Below are 27,464 nucleotides of genomic sequence, written 5' to 3'. Positions count from 1 at the left end.
ATTATAGTAATTTCTATCTAGCATCATTTTTTCCAAGAGGAATAATCACCACATACTCCTAGATTTTTCTCCTACCTCTATTTCTAATATGTTCTTTAAAAAGTCCAATTATTTACATATTGCATTGCCTAATCATAAAACTTGAATTAAGGAGGCACAGACTTGTACTTAAGTATATAATGAAATCGTATGATGGCATAATGTTGTAAAAAAATATGTTTTGTAGACAGGTTCAGAAATGCTCTCTGTATGGCATAGCAAAGAGAAAATCGAAATGTATTTTATGTGATTATGATGAGAAACTTAAAATCAAAAAAGAGATATTTTTAAAAAGAACAAGATTAACTAATAGAACAGATTAAGAAATCTGGCAGAGAATCCATTGCTTGGTTTTATTTTATTTTTAAACACCAATACAATTCTAGTCTAGTCTGATAGAATGAACTTGATAAACAAATTTCTACATCAAATTCTGTGAACTTCTTCACTTATCAGAGAATCATGATGGCCTACCTGAACCTTAAAAATGTAAGAAATGATAGTAACTTGTTATCTTCACTACTAATTAAAATGCTTGTTATTTCACAACAGTCTTTACCTGAAAAATAAAATAGAAGTTGACTGATATCTACGTACCTGAACCAAAAGAGTTATTGGTCCACTTTTATCTACCTCCAATATTTCACCATTCTTTGTGCCTACTAAAATATGACCATGTCCTAAAGAAATGGCACGTATAGAAGGATTATCTTCTAAGAGGAGTCCTAGAACATTAAAATAATAGAAGAGACAAGATTCCTAGTTACGCTTTAAAATATCTTTATCACATACACATAATGTTCCCACAGTAGAAAAAGATACTCAGTAGGAACCAAAAACGTATTTATTCATGAAAGAACTTACATGTTTGGATTCATTTGGGAGACTTCAGCAATTGCCCAGTGGATTGAAGAACATACACTAGTTGCTCTTGCAGACCTCTGTTTGGGGACTTTATCTTTTCCCATAATAAAGCAACTATATAAAGCAACTGCCACTATTCTTTCTTCTAAACAGAACATCTCTGCAGTTTAATCAGCCTGACTTATTAGTAATGTTAGTGAAAAAACCTGACAAAATTACTTCATTATTAGAAACAGAAAAGATGTTTTGGTTGTCACTTCAAAAATAAAAAAACCAAATATACCTGGGAGGTAAGAGACTCAAGGTTAAATCAATTAAGTCAAGCAGATAACACAGAAAATAGGACATGAGGAAAGAGTTTTAGGACATAAGAAAAAGGTCTCAAGTTGCACGCATAGAGGTTTAGCTTGGTTATCAGGAACAAATTCTACACTTAGTGTTCTTAGGCACTGGAACAGGCTGCCCAGGGAATAGTGGAATCACTATCTCTGGAGGAACATGCAGATGCGATGTTTAGGGACATAGTCTAGCGGTGGACTTTGTAGTGTTAAACTGAAGGTTGGACTTGATAATCTTAAGGGACTTTTCCAACCGAAATGATTCTGTAATTCTACATAAATATTAAGATGCGCTCTCAATAAATGTGCAGTTAGACACTGCAACATACCATTCCTCTCCCAGCAGAAATACAATTACTAATACTTGAGTCTTTACTGATTCTAAGCATTTCCTATGTCAAATGTGGATCTTCCCAAACTGTTTCAGCAAACAAGTTTTCTATTAAGTAAAATCAGAAAAAGGATCAAGTCTGATGAGTTACCTTTAGACCCAGGGGCCAAAGCAGCCCTTTTGATGGCATAGGTTTTGAGACAGCGTTCAAAAGTATCATCCCAGAGAGCTACTACCCCATCCTTTCCTCCAGTGACAAATCCCTGGCAAATGAAAAAATAAAATAAAAATCCGTAAGATAGAATAACTGTCTATCTTTCATTTATATTTCATTAATTTATGATGAAACTGAAAATTGTTTATATTAAAAATTACTGTAATTGCACATGCACAGATGTCAGAGATGAAAAAATCAGGAGCAATAAAATAAATTATTTGTATCCAGATGAAGGCATTACAGAGTTCTCTATAGCCCAGCAACACAGACTAGATTTACTAATTCTATTTAAATAAACTTCTACTATACTAAAAAGTAATGTAATGGTTTGACATATGAAAGTATTTCTCTTGATACTTAGCCTCAATAATAATTTTGCATTTCACCTAATTACTCCAACTCACATTTCATATCACTTATAAAAAAAAATTCAGGGCTTATATCACCCAAATGTATGTATACTTGCAACACTGTATCTTAAAACTTATCATCGAAAATCCTTGTTTTGTCCAAAGTTTCTGTCCTGAAACTCCAATATTAGAAGGTGGAGTAATTATTTCTAATAGAAGAAAATGTAAGCATACAGGTGATCTAACTGGTAGAGTTATTTACACTTAAGCAAATGCTTAAAGGCTTTCTAGAGCCAAAAGAAGTTGAGACCCAGGAGAAAGTAGTTAGTGACCTATTAGAGAGATTAAAAGCTTCCACAAATAGCCTGTAATAGCACCACAAAATGTAAGAGTATGATCTCAGTTAAAAATGAATGCAATTCTCTGAGTTGTGTCTATAATCACCTTGTATTTAATGTTCAAAAAACATATTTAATATCACAACCTCAAGAAAATGCTTACTTAGTAAATAATAAAAAGTAAGAACAAACAAACAACATCAAACTCTCATACATAGCTTTTAGCAGTATATGTGAAGCACCTCTCACAAAAAGTTTGGAGCCCTTTTCCTCATTCCACTCAGGTTGCATTTATGCCTTAGGCCAGTACTTTTCAAAAACAGATCATAAAAATAAGAACTATGTGATGCTGAAAATAATAACAGATTCATCTCTCACAAATGTAGAACTGAGCACGAGATAACTAAGCCTCTGAACTCCACCTATTAAGAAACTTGATGCAAATTATCTTGTGGGCATAAATACAGCAGGTCAACATAGTCTGACAAAATAATCCTCCTTTCATTCAGACAGTGAACTTGAGAAATCTCAAATAAAGCATCCATTAACTTTTACATTATTTGATCACGGCCATCCTCAAAGCATCATGCATAAATTAGGGATTTTTTGTTGTTGTTGTTTAAATTAGAGTTTATGTAGTATCATAGCTGTTAACTTACTTTTTCTAACGCATGCATGCTGAACACAGGACCATCATGTGCTTTGACAGTTTTTATGAGAAACACATCTCTCCAGATACAGACATCCCCTGTGGAAGTTCCAGAGAATGCCATCTCTTCTGTCCAGCCATATACTGCACACATCATTGTATCGGCTCTTCCCATTGCACCTATGCAGCCCTTTCTCCCAATCAGTCCTCCCCCTGGTTTAAAACAAAAAAAGCTCATAACAACAAAATTAATATCTACCACAGTTCTTAGAAATTCCACATTAAAAATTAACTTGAAAACAAACAAACAAAAACTTTCAGACTCAACATTCCATTCTTTCCACGATACGCTTTCCAAATTTTATTTTTAAGGTTTGCTATATTGGCCTCTGGATGATAGAAACATTACAGCTGTATGAATTTTAAAATTCTTTAAAATAGTGTGATCTGAAGTAGTGACAGGCATAATAAATACTAACAGCCAGAAGGTCAGATTCAGATTTTCACAATCCTCTAAGAAACTTCAACTGGTACAGCACAGAAGTCCCTGCGGATCTGACATTTTGTACCATGTACCATTCTCATAATTCCAGGGTTTGAGGTGGGGTCCCAAACTCTGCCACCACTTGACACTGACAAAATCTAGTCTTAACTATATGCTTTGATGTCACATCTCACTTTAATTGAAGCTGTTCTAGTGCCAACTTCAGAGACCTCACATGTGTCAAGGTGATGATACTCTACTCATATTAACACTGCTAAGAGTATTTCAAAGTAACTGCCCTGTCAGTTTTCACACAGGGTTATAGCATTAGAGGAATCTGATTCCTTCTGACTGAGATATGCCAGAAAATCTAATAAATTTCATCTTTTTACTCAAAAGCATAATTCATGTTTCTATTATCTTAGTTAAGATAGCAAGCTCAATTGTTAAAACTAGTTATTTGCACAGACTTTCTCTCAGTGTTACCTAATTTTTCTTGCAGCATGAACTGAGAAAATGAGTTTGACTTTTCTCATCATAGACATTTTGCAGGGACTTAGATGAGTTTATGTACATAGATTCTTCTCGAATAGTTAGAGCATTCTTACCCAGTAAGGTAGTCTCCAGTAGCCCATATGTATTCATAATAAGTTTGATGCCATACAGTTGAAACTAAAATCAACATTAGTTTTGTGGGGGTTCTTTTTATGTTTATTTTTTTAACCATTCTCACAATTTTTCAAGCAGACAAAAAGTAAGCTGCTTACGTAAAACAACAGGTCTCAACTGGCGGGTGTGCCCTCTTTAATTACTTTGTCTGAATTTTTATATGAGGATTGTTTCACTTTACATTTATTTCTATTTGTGCCTTTTTACAAAATTTATGCTCAAACTATTCTTCTTCCCAAACTGCTGTATTGTTGTACAGCTCAGCAACATTTGAGATGCGCTGTACATGCTATATTGTGAGCTATGTTATTCTTAGGTATAAAGAAGTCAGTAGACTAAGTTCAGATTGTTCTACTTGTGCATCTCTAGCAACACAGAAAATTGACAGAATGAACAGCACCATAATGCCCACTAGTCTTATTTCTATCACTAGTAGAACCAGTACAAAGCTAACTTGCAGAGGTATATGGAGAAAATATCTGCCTTCCATGCATGAAGCACACTTTAAAAGCTGTATATACTTTAAATAACAGAAAGTGTTGTAATTCTGAAGTTACCTTACCTGCTCTACGCCAGAATTTCAAGTGTTTAATTCCAACTGTAATCAATTTTTCAGGCATATAAGGATTAATCTTAACAACAAAAATCTTGTCTTTGCTTCCCCTGAAATACAAAGCAAAATATTTTCCTGTTTTAAATAAAATAAATAAAAACCAGTGTTACTTAACATCTTTGTAGGTGACATGGACAGTGGGAACGTCCATGGCAGTGTTGCAGACAACACCTAGCTGAGTGGTGCAGGTGATACACTAGAGGGAAGGGATGTTATCCAGAGGGACCTGGACAGGCTTGAGAGGTGGGCCCATGCCGACCTCATGAAGTTCAGCACGGCCAAGTCCTGCATTTGCGTTGTGGCAATCTCAAGCAGATTCAGATAATGGCTTGAGAGCAGCCCTGAGGAGAGGATTTGGGAGTGTCGATTAATAAAGGATACAACATTAGCTGGCAGTATGCACTACAGCCCAGGAAGTCAACTGTATCCTGGGTAGCATCAAGAGAAGTATGACAAGCAGGTTGAGGGAGGTGATTCTGCCCTTCTACTCTGCTGTTGCGAGACCCCTCCTTGGAGTACTGCATCCTGTTCTGGAGTCCCCAACATAAGAAGAACATGGAGTTGTTGGAGCAGGTCCAGAGGAGGGCCATGAAGATGATCAGAGGGCTAGAGCACCTCCCCTACGAAGAGAGGCTGAGAGTTCGGGCTCTTCTGCCTGGAGAAGCAAAGGATCTGAGGAGACCTTCTAGAAGCCTCCCAGTACCTGAAGAGGGCCTACAGGAAAGCTGGGGAGAGACTTTTCATAGGGGCATGTAGCACAAAGGGAAATGGTTTTAAACTGACTGACAGTAGATTTAGAATAGATATCAGGAATAAATTTACTGTGAGGGTGGTGAGACACTGGAACAGTTTGCCTAGTGAGGTTGTGAACAGTTCCTCCTTGGAATCATTTAAGGCCAGCTGGATGGGGCTTTGAGCAACCTGGTCTAAAGGGAAGTGTCCCTGCCTATAGCAACTGGGTTGGAACTAGATAATATTAAGGGTCCCTTCCAACCCAAAACGTTTTATGATTCCATGAAAACTGTAATGATCCATATTTATTTTTTTAATATATTTTTTTAGTATATGCCTTCCTTATTCTGCTAACATTTACTTCCAAATAGCTTACAATTATCTTTTTATAAAAAGGAAGATAGCCAAGGAATGAACATACTGAATCCTGTTCCATTTCTAATTAGCTTTCAGTTTCCAAAAGTGAGAAACTCACTTCAAAAATCCACTAGGTGGCCTTTTAGTTACAAAAATATCTACTCTAAATTGATCCATTTATATTGTATTCAAACTTCTGATTGCTCATCAGAAAATTTAAAGACACTCTGTGTGTTATTTAAATCAGTCTTTCATTCTGAAAATAAATTAGCATTTAATAATGAATGCTAAATTACCTTTTAATTGATTTTTATTTTTCTAGTTAGAAAAGAGTTTCTAGTTAGTTATGCTGCTATATCAATTTTCAATGTAATTTTCAATTGTCTTTAGAAGCACTGAAATTTACTGTGTGTTTTGGATATCTCACTGTGCTCCTTGATACATAAGGCCAATGCTCTGATTCAGTCTTGAGTTTAAAAAACATCTGTAAATACGTTTACTACTTAAGCAAAGAAATAAATGATTGCTATTCATTTTATTTATTCAAAATGCTTAAAAGCCACTAATTATTGGTCCCTAGATGAGAAAGCAAAACTCTTATCTTCTGTGGCTTTCACACCAGTGAACAAATTAGTAGCAAAGACCATTAACCAGCTCCTTTCTAAACTCATACTGTGGTCTGTAAAGCACAAGCTCAGCTCTCAAATACTTTATTCTAGATGAAAAATAACTCAGAGAGTCTAAATTGATAAAGCTTGATTTATAAAAAAGAGGTTCAAGAATTAGGGGGATTTAAATAAACAAGCTAAGCAATTACTCCAAAAGGTTTAAGCACCATGAGAAAGGAAACTAAATGAGTTCTGAGGTCTGGATGTGACACATTTCTTCATCGGCCAAGGACAGTGACTCAAAGACCAGCAGCTGTATGAAGCAGACAGGCTTATAAGATTCAAAAGGGGGGGGAGGAGGGGGAAGGGGGAAATGGGAAAAAAAGAACACTTTACTGAGTAAAGATCAAGGGATACACACATCTATGTTTCAGAACCACAGAAATACTGAAAAGAACCACAAAAACTAGGATCTTTAGGGAGAAAAAAACCACAGGTTTATAAATGTCAATTAGACAGTCGAGATGTTCAGAACCGTTGACAAATTTTTAGTATAAAAGGTTATAAGGGTGACAAATTGAAGTGCATAGCATGAGTTTTAAAGAATTATTTCAGAACACATAGAAAAAAGTACATAAATTTAGTTTTGTCTTCATTATTCAGCATTTGAGCTGCCACTGCAGTAATTCTTGAGCATCCATGACAGCTTCAATTTTAATTCCAAAGAAATATTTAGGCTCTGTTAAATGCTATTACTTTTATAAGTTAAGTGTTAGAAACTGCTAATTAGAAAACTATTATTCTTTAAGTAATATATTTTACTCACTGTCTCCCAAGACTAACTATATGTAAAATTTTAAAATATAGTTAAATTCCTACCTTACTGCTGAAAGCTTTTCTCCTTTCTTCCAGTCCCAGAGTACAATAGTATGATTGTCATCTATTCCAACAGAAGCCAATCTTTTCCCATCCGCTAGAAAAAGAAATTTACAATTGAGAAAGTAGATAGATAATTTCATATTGCAATAACAAGAAACTATACTAAAGAACATTTGTTGATTTAGAAATATCATGAGAAGAATACAGAAACAGGTGCATAATTACATGACATGGTGTGCTTAGAGGCACATTTGTCATCAGCTTTTAAATCTGAGTGGTCAGTTGGATGGAATTTCGGACTAGGTTAGGAAGTGTATATTTAATTTAACAATTAAGAGCAATGAATTTAGCAGAACAATTTAAGTTTCATATTACAACCATCACCTTCTGATTTCTGAATTATCCCATCAAAAACTGCCCTTAGATATTCTGTGTTTGTACCATACCTTTGCTCAGCCAGTTGCTGGCACACCTGCCAAAACTCTTATCACAAGTTGCACTGTACGTATTTTCTGCTCATTTTGAAAATCCCTGTTCATTTCTGATCAGCAAAGCACTGATGCAACACTAAGAAGTTTATGAAATATTGCTATACTTAGTAATGGTGTAAAATATTTCAGTATTTCAGCTCTGATATGCATCCCATGCTAACCTCCAAGAAAAGTTTTATGCTTATTCAAGACAAATATATTTTTGACATGTACCTATGTTCGTAACTGATAAGCATCCATGCCATAATTTCATAAACAAGACTAAAATCTTGACAAAGGAGAGCCTAAGAAAGCTAAGAATCCAACAGTACTCATCTTTATGATCATTCATCTGCACTGTGAGATTAATAATCCTATTTGGTAAATCAAAAGCCTTGAAGAATGAACATAAACCAGTTGAGAAGAGGGAATGTAACACTGGTAGAAAAATTCAGTATATATAGAGAAAAAATTTCAGAACTCTTAACTGGCAGTCTCCTATTTTAGTGTCAAATGAAGAAAAGAAGCTGAGTTTCCTTCGATAAGAAGTCCACAATGGGAATTCCTGAATTTATTATTGTAATACACACAATTAAATATATATATATATAAACATATATTTTTAAGTGCCCAACTAAACATTTGTTACTACTGATATATATTTAAGGGAAAAAAAAAGAGTTTACAGTTGTAATGAAGACACAATACTTAAGATTTGCAAGCCTGTGTCATACAGCAAACTGTGAAGTGGGCAGTTGATTACCAAATGGCACAGAATTCAGTCTTGGATTTCCTGACTTACAAAACTTCACAAGTTCTTCTTAATAAATGGTCGCTCTAAAACAGCCTCACTCCTTCGATGGGAATAATTGGAGAATACTTTTAATATAAAATCTTCACTGTGAAGGAATTCCTAATAGCTCATTAGAACTGATTAGTTTGCTGTTTTAAACAGTAAAGGATGTAAATAAATGAAGCGACAAATCTATAAATAAATAAACAAATACTTATTACCTGAAAAATCTACAGCGCAAACACCATACTGGTGATAGCCCTTTAAAACAGAGAGTGGTTTTATTGTTTCAGTATCCCAAATGTGTATAGAGGAATCTCGACCAACCTGAAAGTATACATATTTAAAAACGTTTTTTTTTAGATGCTTTTCACGTCACTTATTTGACATAGTTGTTTAAAGTTTTAATGTTAGCAGATATTTCAAAACCTATGTGGAATATGTCAGTGATAAAATTTTTTTAGTACTAGTTTACTTTGGCTCACAATAAATTATTCCACTACTACCATTCCCACAAACCAGCTCACTTCCATTAAGAGACGGGCTATATAAGCCAAACTTTTAGTAAAGTTTTAAGTTCTCCACTTCAATAATAACAACTATTACTATAATGATTATAATAATTATTTTATATTAATTATTATTATCGTAGTAATCATACAACAAATCAAACTTTCAAGTACTGGTGAACAAACTTTTATGGAAGCATATTATTTTTAGAAAACAAATGAAAACATTAACTTGAAAGTGTAATATGGAAGAAAGATAAAATGAAGTATTATAAATATTGGACTGCAATAATTGGACAAGAAAACAGCTTGATTAGAGGAGATAAACAAAAACATAATACATGAAATGGACAGGACAGAATAAATTAACAACTATTTCTCATAGTTTATTTCACAACTAGAACCACAGAATGATTGAAAAGGACATCAAAGATCATCAAGTTTCAACACCCCCACCGTGGGCAGGGTCAAAGTAAGATATTAAAAAATAAAATAAAACAGTAACTGTACATTTTCTCCACTCACTAACACACAGAAGAAACATAAAATTATTGAAGATAAAAGTCAAAATTTGAGTCCTAGTGGAATTCATACAAGCTACTGGAGAAAAACATTATTCCACCTGCAACAGAAATGCATTCCACAACTGGAACAAATGCAGGTTAGTCCTCCTTTGTCCAAAACAGGCTTTTCAAAGCTCAGTGACAACAAACTAAAAGTCTTAATGCAGGTAAACACAAAAACAGGCCTACCTGGCCTGTTGCCACATAGTCCTTCAAGGGATGAATAGCAAGGCAAAGAATGTCATCATCATGACCTAGATAAAAGCGCTGTGTGTTCTGCTGTCGATTGTACACCACTCCCACTGCTGCAACATGGTATACAATTTCACCTGTCTGAGTGTAAAATAAATTGCTTCGACAGTCGTAACCTCTGTACCTAATCAAAGAAAAAAAGTTTGCGCATCAAGGTCATAACCATACACAGATACTTAATATAAAATTATGCACTGTGTATTTTACAGATGTGAATGTCCAGATTACTTACCAATTAGTATTCATGTGTTTTTGGAATTATTAACAATTTTTTCTCTAAATTTATCAATTTGATTTACTATTCAGATACGACTACTACAAGCATAAGTTTTGAAGTCGCTGCAATTCAACAGTCACTCATAACAACCATTTTAGAAGAGAAAGTAATAAGCAATGGTTTTTCCAGACCACATGGAGAGTTTAGGCGTGCAACACAATTAAATAAAATATTCAAAACTAATTTTTTGGACACTTTCTATCTCTTACTGGTCAAAAATCAAACAGTATGATTATCTACAAGAGCATGGACAACACAGGATCTACAAAATTTAAAGATTATTGAAACTTTCTAACTGTTAAAAAAATGTAAGTTTTCTTCCAACTTTTTTTTTTTTTGAAAGAATTGAGTTGTTTTCACAGCAACTGATACGACAGGGACAGTACTCAGCTGAGGTCATTATACACTACATCACCATACCTATTTCCTCTTAGCTGTGACTATTTAATAAAATAAATGCATACATACATAAATGGCATTGTCAAAACAGCCAGAGTCCTAATTTCAAAAGTAATACAAAAGGCTCAGAAATCTAAACAATATTAAATAAGTTATTTTTTGAAATAGCATTTGTAAAGCTGTTATCCTTGGCAGTGATTAGAAGGAACATTCAAAAATGGCAACTTAATTTGTTTCCACTTTTCCTTCTGATATAAGGAATACACATTCCTGATGCACTCTGTATCCATTCTCTTACTTTCCAGATGAATCTGTTTCAGTTCCAGCAGATCCCCACTAAATGAACTTTCCAGTTGTTTTAGAAAAATTTAAAGAAAATCTGAATGAAACATGTAGTTACATTTACAGGAAGGGTATGATGCTTAAATATGGCTGAACTGGTCATTAATTGTTTTTATATAGGGATCATAAGAATAAGAATCTAGCCATGTACTTCTGCTTCCAACTTCTAAATAATCAAGTAAAAAGGAAAAAACAATATTCTAAACTGATAAGGAATTAATTTATAGCAAATAAAACAAGTGAACATTGATCAGCAGCAGCTACAAAATAACAGAAAACTGTAACACCTATTTAATACTTCTTGTGCTATTATTTTCTTATGTTAATTAAAAGTACGTATCAGAACAAATTATATTTTTTTATTCCAAAAAAAAAAAAAAGCAGCACTTTTTTGCAACATACAGGTTTTTAAGTGCCACGTAAGACAAAAATGTGTCTGTACACATACCAATACAGTACACAAGACATGAATATTAGACAACTACCAAATGCAAAAGACTTTAAAGGTTTAAATGGCACAGAAACTATGCAGTCAGGGTCAAATACTCCTTCATAAATTTATATACAGCTTTCCCTACATTATAGTGCAACAATAAAGCTGGTTGACCAATTGTAACTTAGGGAATACTGTTCTGAAAATTCCAGTCAAGGATCTATGTTCAGTCATGCCAGATTTATATACTGCTGCACAGTACACGCGTACATCAGTTTTGAATGCACTGTATTTCTATTTGTTTACCTACACGACATGCAATGGTATTTATAACAGATTATCTCTAATCACATACATAAATTGCTAAAATCATACTACAAAGTCTTCAAACAGATCAGCAGATTGTCCAGCTCAGTAAAACGTGCTTATTTGGCCAAGTTCTTTTGCCTCAGTATCACATCCTCTAAACACAGATGTACCAACTTGTCTAACTCAAGTCACAGTGAACTAGCAAATCTGAACAAATCAACACAGATTAACGCTCTGTAGATGATTTCTCCCAGCAGGCTTACTAGTCTTGTATCAAATAGTGAAAAGGTCGGATTACTTTAAAATATCAAGGAAGTTTGCTTATTTGCAAATACTAATTGGCAGGAATATACAAAAGCAATCTTTCCCAAAGGAATTACACACTCAACCCAAGCCACATACAAACTTTCTGCTCCATTATGTCCATGTCTCTCCTGCACTGGGAGCCCAGACCTGGACACCACACTCCAGGTGTGTTCACAGCACTGCTTGAGTAGCAGGGAAAGATCACATCCTTGGAGCTGCTGGCAAAGCTCCTCCTAATTCAGTCCATGATACTGCTGGTCTTTTGCCATGCGGGTGCACTGTTAAATCATGACCAGTTCATTGACCACCAGAATCTCAAAGTCCTTTGTAGAGTTGCTTTCCAGTCATGGCTTCTAGCATGTACTGGTGCACAACATCAGTCCTTTCTACATGCTAAACTGTGCATTTCCCTGTTTTCAAGTTCATGAGATTCCTTTCTGTCCAGTTCCCTCTGAATGACAGTACGACCATATGGCATGCCAGCCATTCCTCACAGTTTTGTATCATCTGTGATACCGTGAACTCTCAAGATGGGTTTCATAAAACCACAAGCACAGAGAGCTTCTTAAAAAAGCAAAAAATGTGATAGTAGGGAAAGAAAAGCTTTGTAAATACAACTCCCTTCTACACACTACTTAGATTGGTATTCACAGGCAGGTTGTGGGGTGACCTAATTGCAGCCTTTCAGTACCTAAAGGGAGTCTATAAACAGGAGGGGAGTCAACTCTTTGAAAGGGTAGATAACAGCAGGACAAGGGGAAATGGTTTTGAGGTGAGGGAGGGAAGATTTAGGTTGGATGTCAGGAGGAAGTTCTTTACTGTGAGAGTGGTGAGGTGCTGGAACAGGCTGCCCAGAGAGGCTGCGGACGCCCCATCCCTGGAGGTGTTCAAGGCCAGATTGGATTGGGCACTGGACAACATGGTCTAGTATTAAATGGGGAGGTCGGTGGCTCTGCCTATGGCAGGGGGTTGGAGATTCATGATCCCTGAGGACCCTTCCAACCTGGGCCATTCTGTGACTCCTAATCTCAGCTTTTCTTCCAGTCCAGCAACCTCTCAGTGCCTCCTGATTCACTGTCCCTTCAAGGTCTCTAGAAACATCTGTTTCCAGCGAGTTCTGAGCTCAGTTACATGTCTGCTCCACACTCTTGACAAAGTGACTGATTTAGACCAACAAAATAAGTGATTTTTCAGCTAGGATTCAACCTGCCTCCACCTATATCTTTCATTAAAAGATCCCCCAGTAGCAACACATGGTTATTTTGAAGCTGGGTGACTTCTGCCTGACCCAATGCACAACAGCCAGTCAAGATAAGCAGACACCTTTCTTTGATGTCCATCCACTAATAGCTTTTAAAGTAACATAATATACAATGACCCACAGTAACTATGAAGAAATAAAAAATAATCCATCACAGTATGTAATAAAAACAACTTAAGCACATGAAAACATACAGTGACGGGTAGGGATTATAGTGATGGAAACAGTGCCAACAAAGATACCAGGATCTGTTGCTCAAAAATAAATTTTGTGCTTCACTGTGTACTTAACTTTGTTAAAAATTTCATTGCAAGTACAGAATAAGAAGAACTGTGCTGAAAATACACCTTAAATAAGATTATTTTAAAAACCAGCTATGAAGGAAAAACAGATTTTTTTTCTATGTTGAAAAACTGCCAATATATTCTTAAATTAAACATAGTGTAACTAAGAACATTAATATAATATATCACAAGAATACCCAAAATTTATCTAGGATGCAGAAGAACAGTTTGCCACATAACAAAATCAAAAGTTTGAGGTTTAGTCTACTTCTTTCATTTACAAAAAACAAAAACAAACAAACAAAAAAGTGTTCAATTGTTTACAATTGAAACAAAGCATATTTTGCCAGGATGTTGAGCAGCAACCCATCTGAACTTCTTCACACGCCAATTTAATAAAACCTTGACATTATATGTACTTTTCACCAAAAAGATAAAATGGTGGCTCAGACAATAAAAGGAGAGGTGAAAAAGCGGATGCTTCAGTGTTCAAGACTGCTCCAAGAGCAGTATGCCACACAGTTACAACACACTTACCTATATATTATCAATCCAACTAGAACTGAGATTAGCATCTAATTTCAGAAAAAAAGGCAGAGAAACAATTTCTTCACATGCAGACATTTACAAGACATTCCAATTACTACTGGAACTAAATAGTAATGAAAGAAAGCTCTGGATCATATTTATTGGATAATATCTAGAAAGGCACAATAAATATAGTACTTCACTGCACACTAGCTGATGTTTTCAGGTAGTCTTCAGTAACATCTAATTAGACCATCAGGATTTACTGAAGCTTTCACGGTAGAAACTTTGAGAAGAAAGGACAGCTATCTCAATAATACGTAGAAAAATAAAACAAAAAACTTTGCCATTATCAAGGTCATGAATAGAAGGGACTGGATTCAGTCTGAGATTAAGATATGTAAGCATAGGTGGATTAGATGTATTAACGCATTTTAATCAACAGCTTTCAGCCAATACAGTCAGTGGAACCTGCAGAGCACTTAATTTCACATGAGCCGAATTAATGCCTATGCTATGCTAACTACTGACTGGATATCTACTGACTGTAACTAATGTAGAGATATACACGTAAGAATGTCTATATTCAGTCAAATAATTGTTTTTAATTCTTTAGTCTGAAACTGGATGCCATTAGCAATTGCAGGTTACACAACTATGTGCACAGAACAGGTACAACTTCACAAGTAATTGAGGCCACGAAAAGAAGTGACTTGCCTCATGCTGTAAATGTTTCAAAATTGGTATGCTGTTCTTCAAAATATTAAAAAAAAAGCAACAAAAAACAGCTGAGTTCAGCTGTTAGCACAGAGGGAGGTGGGGAAAAAAAAAAGAGGAAAATAGTATTGCCTTATGGAAAGAACATTTTTTTTGTCAGGAACCACTTGTCATCTACTCTTTTCAAATGCTATTTGAATCTATGTAGTTCTGGTAGTAATCCATCCATGGCGTCATAAGACTCTAATTTTTGAGCATGAGAAATCCCAGGCCATCCAACCAAATCTCACCTTACCATCAGGTTGGTTCAATGAATACATTAAAACTCAAATTAAATTTTTGCTTTAAATCTTTTAATATTAAAAAAAAATAAAAAAAAATTGTTATTGTGACATCAGCAATACAGCTTTAAGATAACACAGGACAAAGGTATCTGCATCTATATTCCTTGTCAGCAAAAAAGAAATTATTAAAAACAGCAAATCAGAAAAATCTCAAAAAATGTATCCTTTCTACGTTTCTGAACCACCTCTTCTGCACACGGCAGAAGGAAAATACAGGAATAGTTAAGAAGAGTCCAAAATGGTATACCACTTTAATAACCTGTTCCTGACCATGATTGTTTCAGATCTCTTAGAGAAGGATGTACTCAAAGATTAACCCATTAATAGAAATTGCTTTCTCATATGTATTAGTGGTTGGCTCAAATACTAAGCATTATTGTTTTCATCCCCTTCCAAAATTGGAAGTAACCAGAGGTTTAAAAGACTTCCTACAGGATATTAAAATATCTTTATAGTTTATCTTTCAAGACAGTTGACAAATTCAAAACACAAAAACAGTTCAAAAACAAAGAAAGAAAAAAGAGGTTCTTACTTCCCTAGTTTTGAAAAGCACCACTTATTATACTTTCAAGGAACATCCAAGACATTTCCATTGCATCTAAAGAAAGGTGAAGCAAAGCAGACTTCCTGAATCAGAGAATATGCCTATTACTCACTTGGATGTGGGCCACTTTAAAGTTAACAGTCTGGACATTGAGAAAAATCTGTTGTTCAGCAGGGACTCTTCATTAGTTTCCTTGATGCACATTGGGTAACCAGACAGAACACAACTGGACATTCTACTTCTGTTCATTCCTGGATATTCTGGTCAAGCTTCACTTCTGTTGTGAAGGAAATAACAATAATCCCAAAGATCCAGGGGCCTTACTCATACTGCATCTTCCTCAGGATCATTTGGTTGGATTCTTAGAGCAACTTTTAAAGACTATGCGCAGCTACCCAGCTTAATGCATTTTCCTACACAGATAAGAAAAAATCTTCAACTAAGAATCCTGGACCATCAAATAGAGATAGAAACAAAAATCCTAGCTTCATACTAGGCTATTATTTGTCATTATTTCCAAAGCTAATCCTGAAACCTCGTATCTTCTACAGACAAAACTGCTGTGTTGAACCATTAATATTCTTAACCAATTAATTCATTAAGCATTCCACGTGGAACCATTCTAAAATTGTTTAAGAGTCACTATAGTTAGTAAAGATAGACACTATCAGTAACTTATTGTTTGTTTAGTTACCTCTAGTAAGTGACTAGCATTCCTGAAAAGAAAAACACTATTTAGTAATTTCCAATGCTTTAATTTAACAAAGGTTTTGGTTTTGCTTTGTATCAAGAGACTTAATATTTATTAATCTAATGTAGCAATGTCCACTATCAGCTTGCTTTAAAACACCACATCTTCATTCTGATGTAAAAGCCTTCACTTACAGAGAGTTATGGAAAACTGTAAATCCTAAAGACGAAAACATAGGATTTCAATGACGTGTCTGGAAGTTCTTTTGTTACTGAAATTACTAGCACCAAAAAGAAAATGAAATTGAATTCTAACACATTCACAGGATCTATTAAGAAATAAAACTTCATTCCTAATCAAGCAGAGGTACTTCTAATTTTTTTCACATAAGGTATGAATAGCTAGTTCATAGATAATTATTATTTTTTAAAATAAGACTCTTATAAACTTAGTAACTCTTATCACTTAGTACAAAACCCAAGCGTCTTCAACTAAACCAAATTTCTATTGTAGCTTCTATAAGATGATACCAGTGAGAAGTTTTCAGAGTAAAAAACATGGGTGGCAGACACATTTTTTTTAGTCACCTCTATTCAAATAGTAAATCAGTTAAATTTTCGGTTCAAATTCACTTCAGAATTCACATTCAGAAAAACTCCAGCTTGGCATCAAATGTTAACATGAATTTAGCGTAAATTTACTTTTACAAGAATAAATAAAAACACTGAATCATGTAGCCTGTCATTAGATTTTTTAACTACAAATATCGATTTCCAAAACAGTACAGTCTGCTTGTATATTTTAAAGAAACCTGTTTTTCATACCCATGAACAAAATGCAATCTTATACTGTTCCCTGGAGCTCGCTCTCGTCTCTTAGAAGCTGCACTTTTTCTTTTTTCTTTGCATTGCTCTTTAAGCTGAGGTAGATCTTCTTTGTAAACCTTCAAGAAAAAGTACACTTATAAATTAAGAGATTCATATGTAAAGCACATTTCTGAGAATTCAGCTATAGTTATCACCAACAAAAACGTTGTACTGACACCAATGAAAAAATGTTTTCAGTGACTATAGCTGGTATATCTATAACAGAGAGTAAGTTATTTCTAAATTATAACAAAAATTCTAAAAGCACCTGCTAGGAAAACATGTAACCACTTTTATTTTTTTTGTCTTGCTCTGGTACTACTGACTTCTTGCTCTTCTCGGTTCTCAGATTTCAAGAGGTACTGATAAAAGACCTTCATAAGTCGTAAGAAACATTTCAACTTCCATTAAAACTAAAAATCTTTACCTGTCTACGATATGTGATCTGTGTCTCTTGTTCAATTTCAGAGTCCAGCTCTGGAACATCAGACTGATCTGAATCTGATTCATCACTATTAGAATCAACCAGACTCTCTGTCAGGAAGAAAACAGTAATAGAAAATGAAGTAATCTAGATTACAAATTAGGAAGCATTTAGAATAGCAGCGTAATGTCTCTGTTTTGAAAATCAATTTTTATATTAACTGTAACACAAACTGCTATCATTTAAGAGAATCAATTTTGTTGATACAATAGAAGCAAGCTAACTTGAAAGTATAGTAATTTTTTTGTATGTTCTTTTGGGACTAAACTACATCTAATTCATTAACATTATTTCGTGCTGTTAATTTTCAACAAAAAAAGGAAGAGAATGAAGTAACAGATATAAAGGAGAACAGGTATAGAGCAGTGCAAGTATAATGAAGTAATGACTATGAGTCAGAATGAGTATTTTACACAGACACTGTATTAACTTTCTATACTCGTAAGCATTTTGGGTATATAGCAGAGACAATTGCAAGAAGACTTGCAGAAAACTAAAACAATTAAATGTTTAGATATAAATGGATATATAAGGTTAGACTAGCCATGGATGTAAGCAGAAATGCTTCAGCTAGATTAGGAAAATTTATTATGGATGAGAAGGAAATGGTAAAACATTTTTGGTGACAAAAAAAGAACACTCAATGTGATCTGGACAAAAGCAATACGACTTATAAAGGTGGCAGGTGACAGTGTTTGGAAAGCCATGAAAGCAACAATCATCAGTAGTGTGGTAAAGCAGATAAACATACTGTTAGAGAGACAGAAGCAAGCTTCTGTATCTAGGAACAAGGAACCTAAATCACTTTTAAGACAGAGGCGCCTTTTAAAAATTCAAAAATATAATGAAATGACAAAACTTTTAAAATTTCCTTTGCACAGGCAACAGTGCGGCAGCATTTTTATTTCTTTATACAGTACCGATAGACTGATCATACAAGATACATGCTATACTAGGCAACGCTCTTCAGTACTTCAGACAGATGCAAATTTCACAGAATAACAACTTTTTGAATATCTGTTTCTATATTGGCATCTAATAATTTTACTCGAGCCCTCCCTTCTCCCTCCCATCATTATGTTATACGTTAGTTACCTTGGGGTGCTATATGAAGAGAGTCCTTCAACTTCCGATCAGGGACAAATTTCCACTGGAAGACAGAATGATCTGCTCCCCCAATGGAAACAACCCACTGGTGATCATGTGACCATCTGACATTTGTCACATGAGCAGAATGACCAAGATACTTTTTAAACTTTGCTCCTAGAAAAACAATAAAAATATATTTCAGTACACATGGAATAAATGTTTCAGAAATACGTATAAAGAAAAAATTAAGATATCCTAATTACCAGTAATTAAGCTAATCAATAATGCTGCAAATTGATAGCAGTAACTTTTCACGTTATCCTCAAATTTTAATTTCTTTAAAATATTATTAAAAAAAAACAAAAACAAAAATAGCAACTTAGATTCTAGAACATAATGTTGTAACAAGTTAAACAGAGAGAGAATAAGCATGATAGTCCTGTGCAGGTTATATTAAGGAAGACTTGTTCATATTATCAAAGTTACTAATTTTATTTATTTTCCCCATTAATCAAGATTTGACAGTTAATATTTCTACACTCAGATGTGATTATTTAAATATTACATCAAGTATCTACAGCTTAGGGAAAATACAGCTATCTGTGTTCACAGTACTGGTTCCTGCTTCTTAGTGGGACTTGAGTGCTAAGCACTTACAGCAATTTTTATCATCCCACATTTAGCAATAGTAGCAATAGTAACAGTAGTATAAAATCAAGTTAACTTTTTAATTGACTCCTGCATAATTACAACAAAATAATTAGATTAGTTAGTAGAAGGAAGTTCTAGTGAAGAATAGGGGATAAAAAGGGAATAAAGTTTCCTTGAAATGGTTAGGAGATCCCTTCAGAAACATATTTTTGTACTGCCTCTAAAAAAACCCTCAGGTTTAAAAATAAAACTGAGAAGGCTGAAATTAAATGTTTATTTTAATATCATCACCTTTTACAAGCAGAGGTGAGAAAATGAAGAATATCGGTTGTTTACAAAAAACAATTTATCTAACAGTCTATTTGTTTAAAGGTATATCATAAGAGACATCAAGAAGAACATGAGGTTGTATTCAGCATTATATATGCAATGCTGCAAAATTGCAATGATTTAACTCTAAGACTTGTTTCTTCTTTCATGAACTGAAGATTAGATTTAGCCTCCAGGCAAACTTCTTAAGTTAAGATAGGTATTCTTAAAAAAGCTAAGCCAGATTTTACAGGCTCTGTCTAAGCATCATCACTTTTGAAGACAGTTCTCTGGTACTGATGCTTTGTTTCAGTTCAGTTCAAAATGTGTTTAGAATGGAGTTCTTCAAAATGGCTCTGAAAAAGAATGAAGTCTTTCTCATCAAATATCTGTCAAAAAAAGATAGTTCTCCTTTTTCACTTAGTCATGAACATTAAAATGAAAAATGATAGATCTTGCTTCAGTCTTCAGTATTAAAAATTTGTCCTTGCTCATCTGAAAACATTGAGGAAAAATTCTGCTGGAAAAATTTTTAAACTTTAGAGAACATAATGTGATACCCTGACTGCAGAACCAATTTGCTGTTCACTTATTTAATGTCCTTCACTCCTTAATCAAGTTACTTTTTCCAGTTCCTTGCACGAATCTCCATCACTGTTCCAGAGAAAAGAATACTAGATTTGGGCTGTCTACAGAAGAACAGACTGAGAGGCAACCTCACTGCTCTCTACAACTTCCTGAGCAGAGGAAGCACAAATGGAGAAGCCGGGCTCTGCTCCTAGAAACAACAACATGACACAACAGAATAGCATAAAGCCATGCCGGGGAGCTTCCTACTGACAAAAAGAAAACTTCTTTACTGAGAGAATGGTTAAACACTAGAAATGAGTTCCTACTGAAGTGGCTGATGCCCCACATCTAGAAACATTTGGATAACAGTCTCATAAATATGCTATAACTGATTAGTCCTGAAATGGTCAGGCAGCTGGATCAGATGATCTACATATGCTTCTTCAAACTATTCTATTCTGAAACTACTTGAAGACCAAGGTGAAAATACTTAGATACATATCCCATAAAAGGGTGGACTGCATAATCTTGTGAAATTCTACTTAAAAAGAACTTTTAAAAAATAATTTAAAAAATACAGAAAACCTTTGAAAATCCTATTCAAAATGTACCTAAAATCCTGGTACAATTACTATTGCAGTTGTTTATACACCATCCTACAATTTATTTCTACCTTTGAGCCCAAGCTAAATTTCTAAGAAAAAATATTGGGCACTTGGATAACTTTGAAAAATCCAGTTTTCTAGGACTGTTCTCTTGATTAACCAAAATTCTTGAATGTGCAATTATCAATTCAAAGGTACTACCTTTTCTTAGACACGGGTATCGAAAGAGCTTTACAATTCCATAATCATCAGCTGTAACCATAACTTGCCCAATAAAATTTGCATCCACAGAATTTATATCATTTATATCTGAATATTTAGGCCAGATTCCATTAACTTCAACACCAGAAACACAAGTCCATGATGCCCACTGAACCCCTTTTAATTCCTCCTTGTTTGTTACTTCCTTTCCACCTAAAAACAAAAAAGAAGTTATTTTTCAGTATTTATTTATGAAATTTCAAATAAAATAATATTCTGAAAAAAATACTTTTCACAGCACAAGCTCTTGCAAACTAAAGATCTAAAAAAACAGATGACTTTTCTGAGACACAACATATTGATTTTTCATAGATTTTAAAAACTTTCACTGCAAGCAAAGAAAATCCATTTAATATTCAAGTTCAATAAGTACAAAGGTCTTAAGGTATTGAAAAACTGAATTTGAATATAAGATAGTTTTCTTTTTCCAAGAAACAAGCAGAATAAATATTTACTCTGGAGAAATAAAATGAATTTTCAGTCAGCATCTCTAACATGCAGGAGCAATAAAAACAATTAACTGTTAGAAAATGTTGTACTCATTCAAATAAAGCAAATATTTCCACAGACTTATTAAAGTTTCTTTCCAATCTAGTGCTTTGAACCAAGATCCATATTAAGCTGTTTTTATAAAACTACTATGCATTCTTTCTGCAATTAGCAACAAATATCAGAAAGGCAACTCAGAATCTTACTTGGCATCCTGTAAAAAAGTCTCTTCCCATTGCCATCATTAGTCTGTATATATTTACTATCTGAAGACCAATCCATATGGGTGATAAAACTTAAAGATCCAATACATTCCCCAACTTTCTTGTATCTCTGAACAACACCATATATATCCACAGAGCTGTCATTGGAACCAACAGCTAGGAAGTTCCCATCTGGTGAATATTTTAGCTCGTGAATAGCTTCTTTCCTGTCTTTGATATGAACAACCTCAGTCATATCTCTGTGGTATGAAAGAAAGTATATCATAAGTACAAAAGAGCCTTATATTGTGAAATACTTAACTGTAAAAAAAAACATACAAACAAAAAGGAAAAAAAATCTGTAAAATGAATTATAACTCATATGTGCAAAACCTCACTACTTTCAGGGCTAGGTAGGGCTTTATGGCTAAAAAAGGAATACTGACAACAGGGAGCTCATGCACTGGGTTATTCACTTAGAGAAGAAAACTTCACTGACATAAGCCACAGAACTAAGTCGCTCTTTAAAAATGTTGTATCATAGCAACAAGTCAAAGCACCACTGATATTGCACGTGTGCTGTACTAACAGAAGCATTCCAAAACAATTATGGGAGTAATGACAGTTTATTTCTTAATAATTGAGGAATAATGAATAAAAAAATTCTTAAAATGAAACACTTCCTAAAACACTGCCATTCTTTTAAAATTATCAGTGTACTTTTACAAATGTGTTGCTACAGAAAGCCTCTTCCATGCCAGTACACGTATTTAACTAACCTGAGAACACTGAGAAACAGCGATTTAAAAGAAATCTAAGTGGTCCACTGCTCACGGTTGTTTCAGGATGCACATACATACAAAAGCATTTAGATAATCTGAAAGAGTTTGTAATGTATCTATTGATTTTTGTATCTTACCTGACTCTAAGCACAGTGAAAGAGCCATCCTTCATTCCAAGAGCAAGATGGATTCCATCAGTACTAACTGCTGCACAGCGAATGGGTTCCTCCATATTGCACCGGGCAATTAGAGCGTGGTCTATTAAACTCCAAATCCTAGAATAAAGCATTGATTACCAGTACAAGGAATGGTTTATAGCCATGTCATAGATAGCATGAAGCCCACAACTTTAATAGAAAACATGCCATGATTGTGTTCTATTTGAAAATAAATTTCCACAAGCAATATCTAAGACAAAAGCATCAGTTCTTTGCGCAGGAAAGACTGTTCTTATAGTTAAGTATGAGAAAATATCTAATGAGAAAATGCAGGAGCAGGTATTTCTTGTCTTTCTGAATAATAACAAGTGAGAACATATACTTCTAGATCACTCTGTGAAAATTCCACTACTTTGTTAGTTTAGCTAAAAAGGTTTAAGAATAGTTAAAGAATTCAGAGAGAAAATGTACCCTTTCCTATTAGCAAACCATAATTCATAACCCCCTACATTTTTCTAGGTAACATTATAAATCTTAATTGTTTTTACAAGACACACAATATCTACCATTTACAAGACGCATCCAGCATTCTAGAGTAGAGCACTGGTTCAAGTACGATTTTTCTTAACCATGTCACAATTATATATTTAGCGAAAATGTCTGAGAAAGAAAAAAAAGGCATTTATGACAAAAAGTTGAGCTTTAAGAAGTGTAATGTCCTGAGTTTTCTCAGAAAATGGATTCTGCTTACTGTGACGAACTTGTATTAACCATAAATTTCAACTACAAGTTGTTCTTTGTATCTGTTGTTGTTTCCATGGCATTAAATAGGAGGCATTACTTTCAGAGTGACCTATGCATTTTATTGTTTGAGGTATCTAATTTAATGCGTAACTTCACTGGTTTAATAGCACTTCAGTGCCATCATCAAAACGTATACATTTCAACTACATTATCTACAAAATGAGTTGTTTCCATTGAACAATATGCGAATGAAAATCAGACAAATAACAACCTGACTGAGCGGTCATCACTTCCAGTCATTGCTAATGGTTTTGTAGGATGAACAGCCAAAGCCCACAGTTCTCCTTCACAGTGCCCCTGCATTATCAGGAAAGGCTTATTACGCTCATGTACCACAATTTCAAAAATCTCACTGTCTTGCGTCCCAACAAGTATATGGTCTCCTCTCCAGCAAACACTTCTTACAGATAGACCTATAGAAGGAAGGGAGAGTTACTGAGAGGAACATCCTTAGAATGTGTGAAACAAAGATAACATAACATGTCAAAACACTGAAAAACATAAAAACATGAAAACGTCAAGAAGTACCCTTCTGCATCTGCTATTCCCCCATTTACTATTTACTACTACTTTATCTATTTCACATCACATACCGTTGTCCTTAGAACATTAACTTTACAACACTAGAATTTTAAAAATTCTAAAATCAAATGTGACCCTTATTTTAGTAAAACAATGACAATTCTTACATAACAAGATCTCTGACTGAGGAAAGCAATGCTGACCTTTGTATTTGAAGGGGTGAATTTCATGCCCTTAAATTTCAAAACAGGTAACAGAAAAAGTAAATTACGACTTCTGATCAAACTATGTACTCATATGACTGGCTGAATGAACCTCAATTACGAACGTGACAAAAGTATTACTGCAACATATAGACTAGGTATAAGACAAAGAATACAGTACTTCCCAGCTTGTTTCTAAGATGCTACTAAAGCAAATCCTTGTAACTTCTTAACAATATCTGTTTGGTTTTCCTTCCCACACCAATGAAAAGAAAAACAGGACTCACTGGAACAATATATTAAAGAGTTGGAAAGAGTTCATGATGGAATTTAAGATGGATTTCTGAACAACTGAATTACTTTCCAGGTTTACAATGGAGCTGAACGCTCTTAAGTTATTTGCTTATAGATAAGATTATGATTAATAAAATAAAAATTAGGACAGTTGTACATGGAGAATGCAGTCTTAACCCAATTTTAAGAATATGGACCTTTTAATAAAGGCTGAAATTATTACAGCCTGATAGCACCAATCAGTGTTGCCAGTTTCAGATACAGATAACAGAATTTAGTAGTTTTATAAAAACAGAAATGCCTGACATAATTCTCTCTGCCAAAACACTGACTCTTGTGAAATTACAAGAATGACTTGTGAAAAACCACTCTGGATTAATATGTTGAAACAAAATTATATCCATCATGCAAGAAAAAATTAATATTGTATGAGTTGATGTGCTTCTGAAAAATATTTTTAACTTTGCAAAGGGAAAAAAAGAGCCTTATGTTTCTAAAATTACATAGTGAAAAATTGCAAGGTTCGGAAACAGTGAATGTGAGGATCAGCAGCCCAGTCTGGTGCATCTTCATCTATGTTCTTTCATTTTAACAAAACAAGCTTTCAAAGCAAGGCCTATTTAACCACACTTTGCATCAAAAGACAACCTTTAAATACACTGTAAGAGTATATCCATAAGAAATAAAATGGAAAATGCCCAAAGAGTGCACTGAGTGCACTCCTACTGCTATACAAAATTCAATTCACTAGATACAACTGGAGCTAAAGCCCTTCAAAAATCCCTCAGAACATATATATATTATGTTTACTAAACTCTGCATTACCTGCTTACAGATTCATTCCTTTTGTACTGCAACGGTGAATATATTCAACTATTTATCTCTATAATCTACGTATTTTATATTTTTCACTACGTTGACTACAGTAATTAAAAATCAAGAAAGAAATAACTGGAATCACTGATGAAGAATGATTAAGAGATCTGTTTTTGTGTGCGGGTACTTATTGCAGTGAAGGGAGATTTATCTACAAATAGGTTTTCAGACTATCTAGAACCAGTAACTTGCCTTGTGAGCCCTTCAATGAAATACAGGACTTGAGATCTCATTCACAGGTAAGATTACCAACAGACAAGGCTGGGCCAACAGAAATTGCTGCTAAGTAAACAAGCAGACTGAAAGGTCAAAAAGGCTATCCTGAAGAGGATATAAATAAAGAAATCACAGACGCAGAAGTTTGAAGGGAAAAGATTATGGAAAATGAAATTACGAAAGACATAATTTTAAAACAAGTTATCAGGTATATTACGGGCATTGGATGAATTAAGAAAATGAAGACGGGGTACTCATAACTGATGAATCTGAAGAGTTCATGCCAAAAGGAAAGGATGTGATCTGGAGTAGAGAACGAGTTCGAAAGAATGAAGCAATGAAATGAAGCTTTCAACAACAGGCAATAGAAAAAACAGCGTCTGAGCAAGCTTAAAAGCCAAAATTTCTAATGTGAGATCTCTTCCTCCTGTTCTAGTCATGTTTTTCCCAAATCTGGACTGATGTTATAGTACAACAGTGAATTGTGACTTTGGTATATTTTCTTAGCAAGTATGAAGTTACTGATGTGTTTTTGGTTCTTCAAATTACAGCAAACTTTACAAGTGCAAAGGCTCCTGAGTTTACCACCATTATTCTTGTTAAAACAAATAGGTATCTAATACTTGTTACAGACTTAAAGAGGCCACATTTACATAAAACACTGTAAGAATGAGAGGGAAGGTATCTGAAAATAAATTGTTTTGAAGGGAAAATCGGAATTATCAGCAGCAGAAATGCATGCATGTTAGTGCAACTCAGGTATAAGACACAACAAAACAAAACTTTAGTTTCAGAATGCATTCAGTAATGTACAGATTCACTTAGGATACACTCTGATTTGCTAAGACAATTTTAGAAATGCTAATTTATTGTCATTGACAGAGTACAGAAATGCACATGAATGCAAACATATCAAATGTATTAACCTACCAAATGAATTAAGTTTGATTAATTGTTTTAACTTAAAGGGACAACACTATTTATAAATGTATTACTTTGAAATATTAATCAGAATTTAATAGAAACATAATGCATAACTATTATTTTTATAAACAACAAATTCTGTTCTGTTTCTCGATGTCTGTCAGACTAAACAGAAACTGAAATGACTATCCAAACCAGACAGTTCAACACCAATTTTAGAAAAAATAAATCAATCTTCTAATGAAGCAAGGGAAGTATAAACATGAATGCATTTATCTTCTGATTTGAGAGTGAAGCAATTATTTCCCTTCAATTGTCTCAGTCGTGACAAAGGCACTGTACCTCAGGGCATTTCAGATTGAATGTACTTCATCTCTCTAGAATATATCACAGTCTTGGTGGGAATGTCAAGTCAATTACAGAATACAAATATTTAACTCTACTTGTAATCAGTTATTTATGGACAATATTGTATCTCATTGTCATGAGACATTCCACCCCATCATCAAATTCTCCACAAGGAGTTACAAAAGAGCAAAGTTACTGGGGAAAAAAAAAAAAAAAAAAACAAAGGCCTAAGAAAGCAGTATTATATATGATATCAGTGCTTCAGTGCAAGTTTATATTATTTTCCTGCTTACAAAAGCACCAATACCTAGAACACTGAC

At 34.2% G+C, this 27,464-nt stretch overlaps 1 protein-coding gene across 2 annotated transcripts in view; it reads right to left on the bottom strand.

Moving 5' to 3' along the window:
- The window catches only part of EML5 (EMAP like 5), a 91,223-nt gene that overhangs the window by 36,613 nt on the left and 27,146 nt on the right, over positions 1–27,464 (bottom strand). For both annotated transcript variants that reach the window (XM_065751430.1, XM_065751436.1), the window contains exons 7-20: positions 23,973–24,174; positions 22,937–23,074; positions 22,021–22,277; positions 21,266–21,478; positions 18,936–19,103; positions 17,784–17,890; positions 17,315–17,433; positions 9,993–10,179; positions 8,953–9,058; positions 7,469–7,562; positions 4,842–4,942; positions 3,137–3,339; positions 1,724–1,835; positions 637–764 (exon numbers count right to left, since the gene is read on the bottom strand). In XM_065751430.1, coding sequence (XP_065607502.1) covers positions 637–764; positions 1,724–1,835; positions 3,137–3,339; positions 4,842–4,942; positions 7,469–7,562; positions 8,953–9,058; positions 9,993–10,179; positions 17,315–17,433; positions 17,784–17,890; positions 18,936–19,103; positions 21,266–21,478; positions 22,021–22,277; positions 22,937–23,074; positions 23,973–24,174 — 2,135 coding nt within the window. The remainder of the gene's footprint in view (positions 1–636; positions 765–1,723; positions 1,836–3,136; positions 3,340–4,841; positions 4,943–7,468; positions 7,563–8,952; positions 9,059–9,992; positions 10,180–17,314; positions 17,434–17,783; positions 17,891–18,935; positions 19,104–21,265; positions 21,479–22,020; positions 22,278–22,936; positions 23,075–23,972; positions 24,175–27,464) is intronic.

This window comes from Cyrtonyx montezumae, unplaced genomic scaffold (genome assembly GCF_038088225.1).
Source record: "Cyrtonyx montezumae isolate F1298 unplaced genomic scaffold, pur_monq_1.0 scaffold_10, whole genome shotgun sequence".
Classification (NCBI taxonomy): Eukaryota; Metazoa; Chordata; class Aves; order Galliformes; family Odontophoridae; genus Cyrtonyx; species Cyrtonyx montezumae.
The sequence above is the reverse complement of the archived record's forward strand: the minus strand, read 5'-3'. Positions and strand labels throughout refer to the sequence as shown.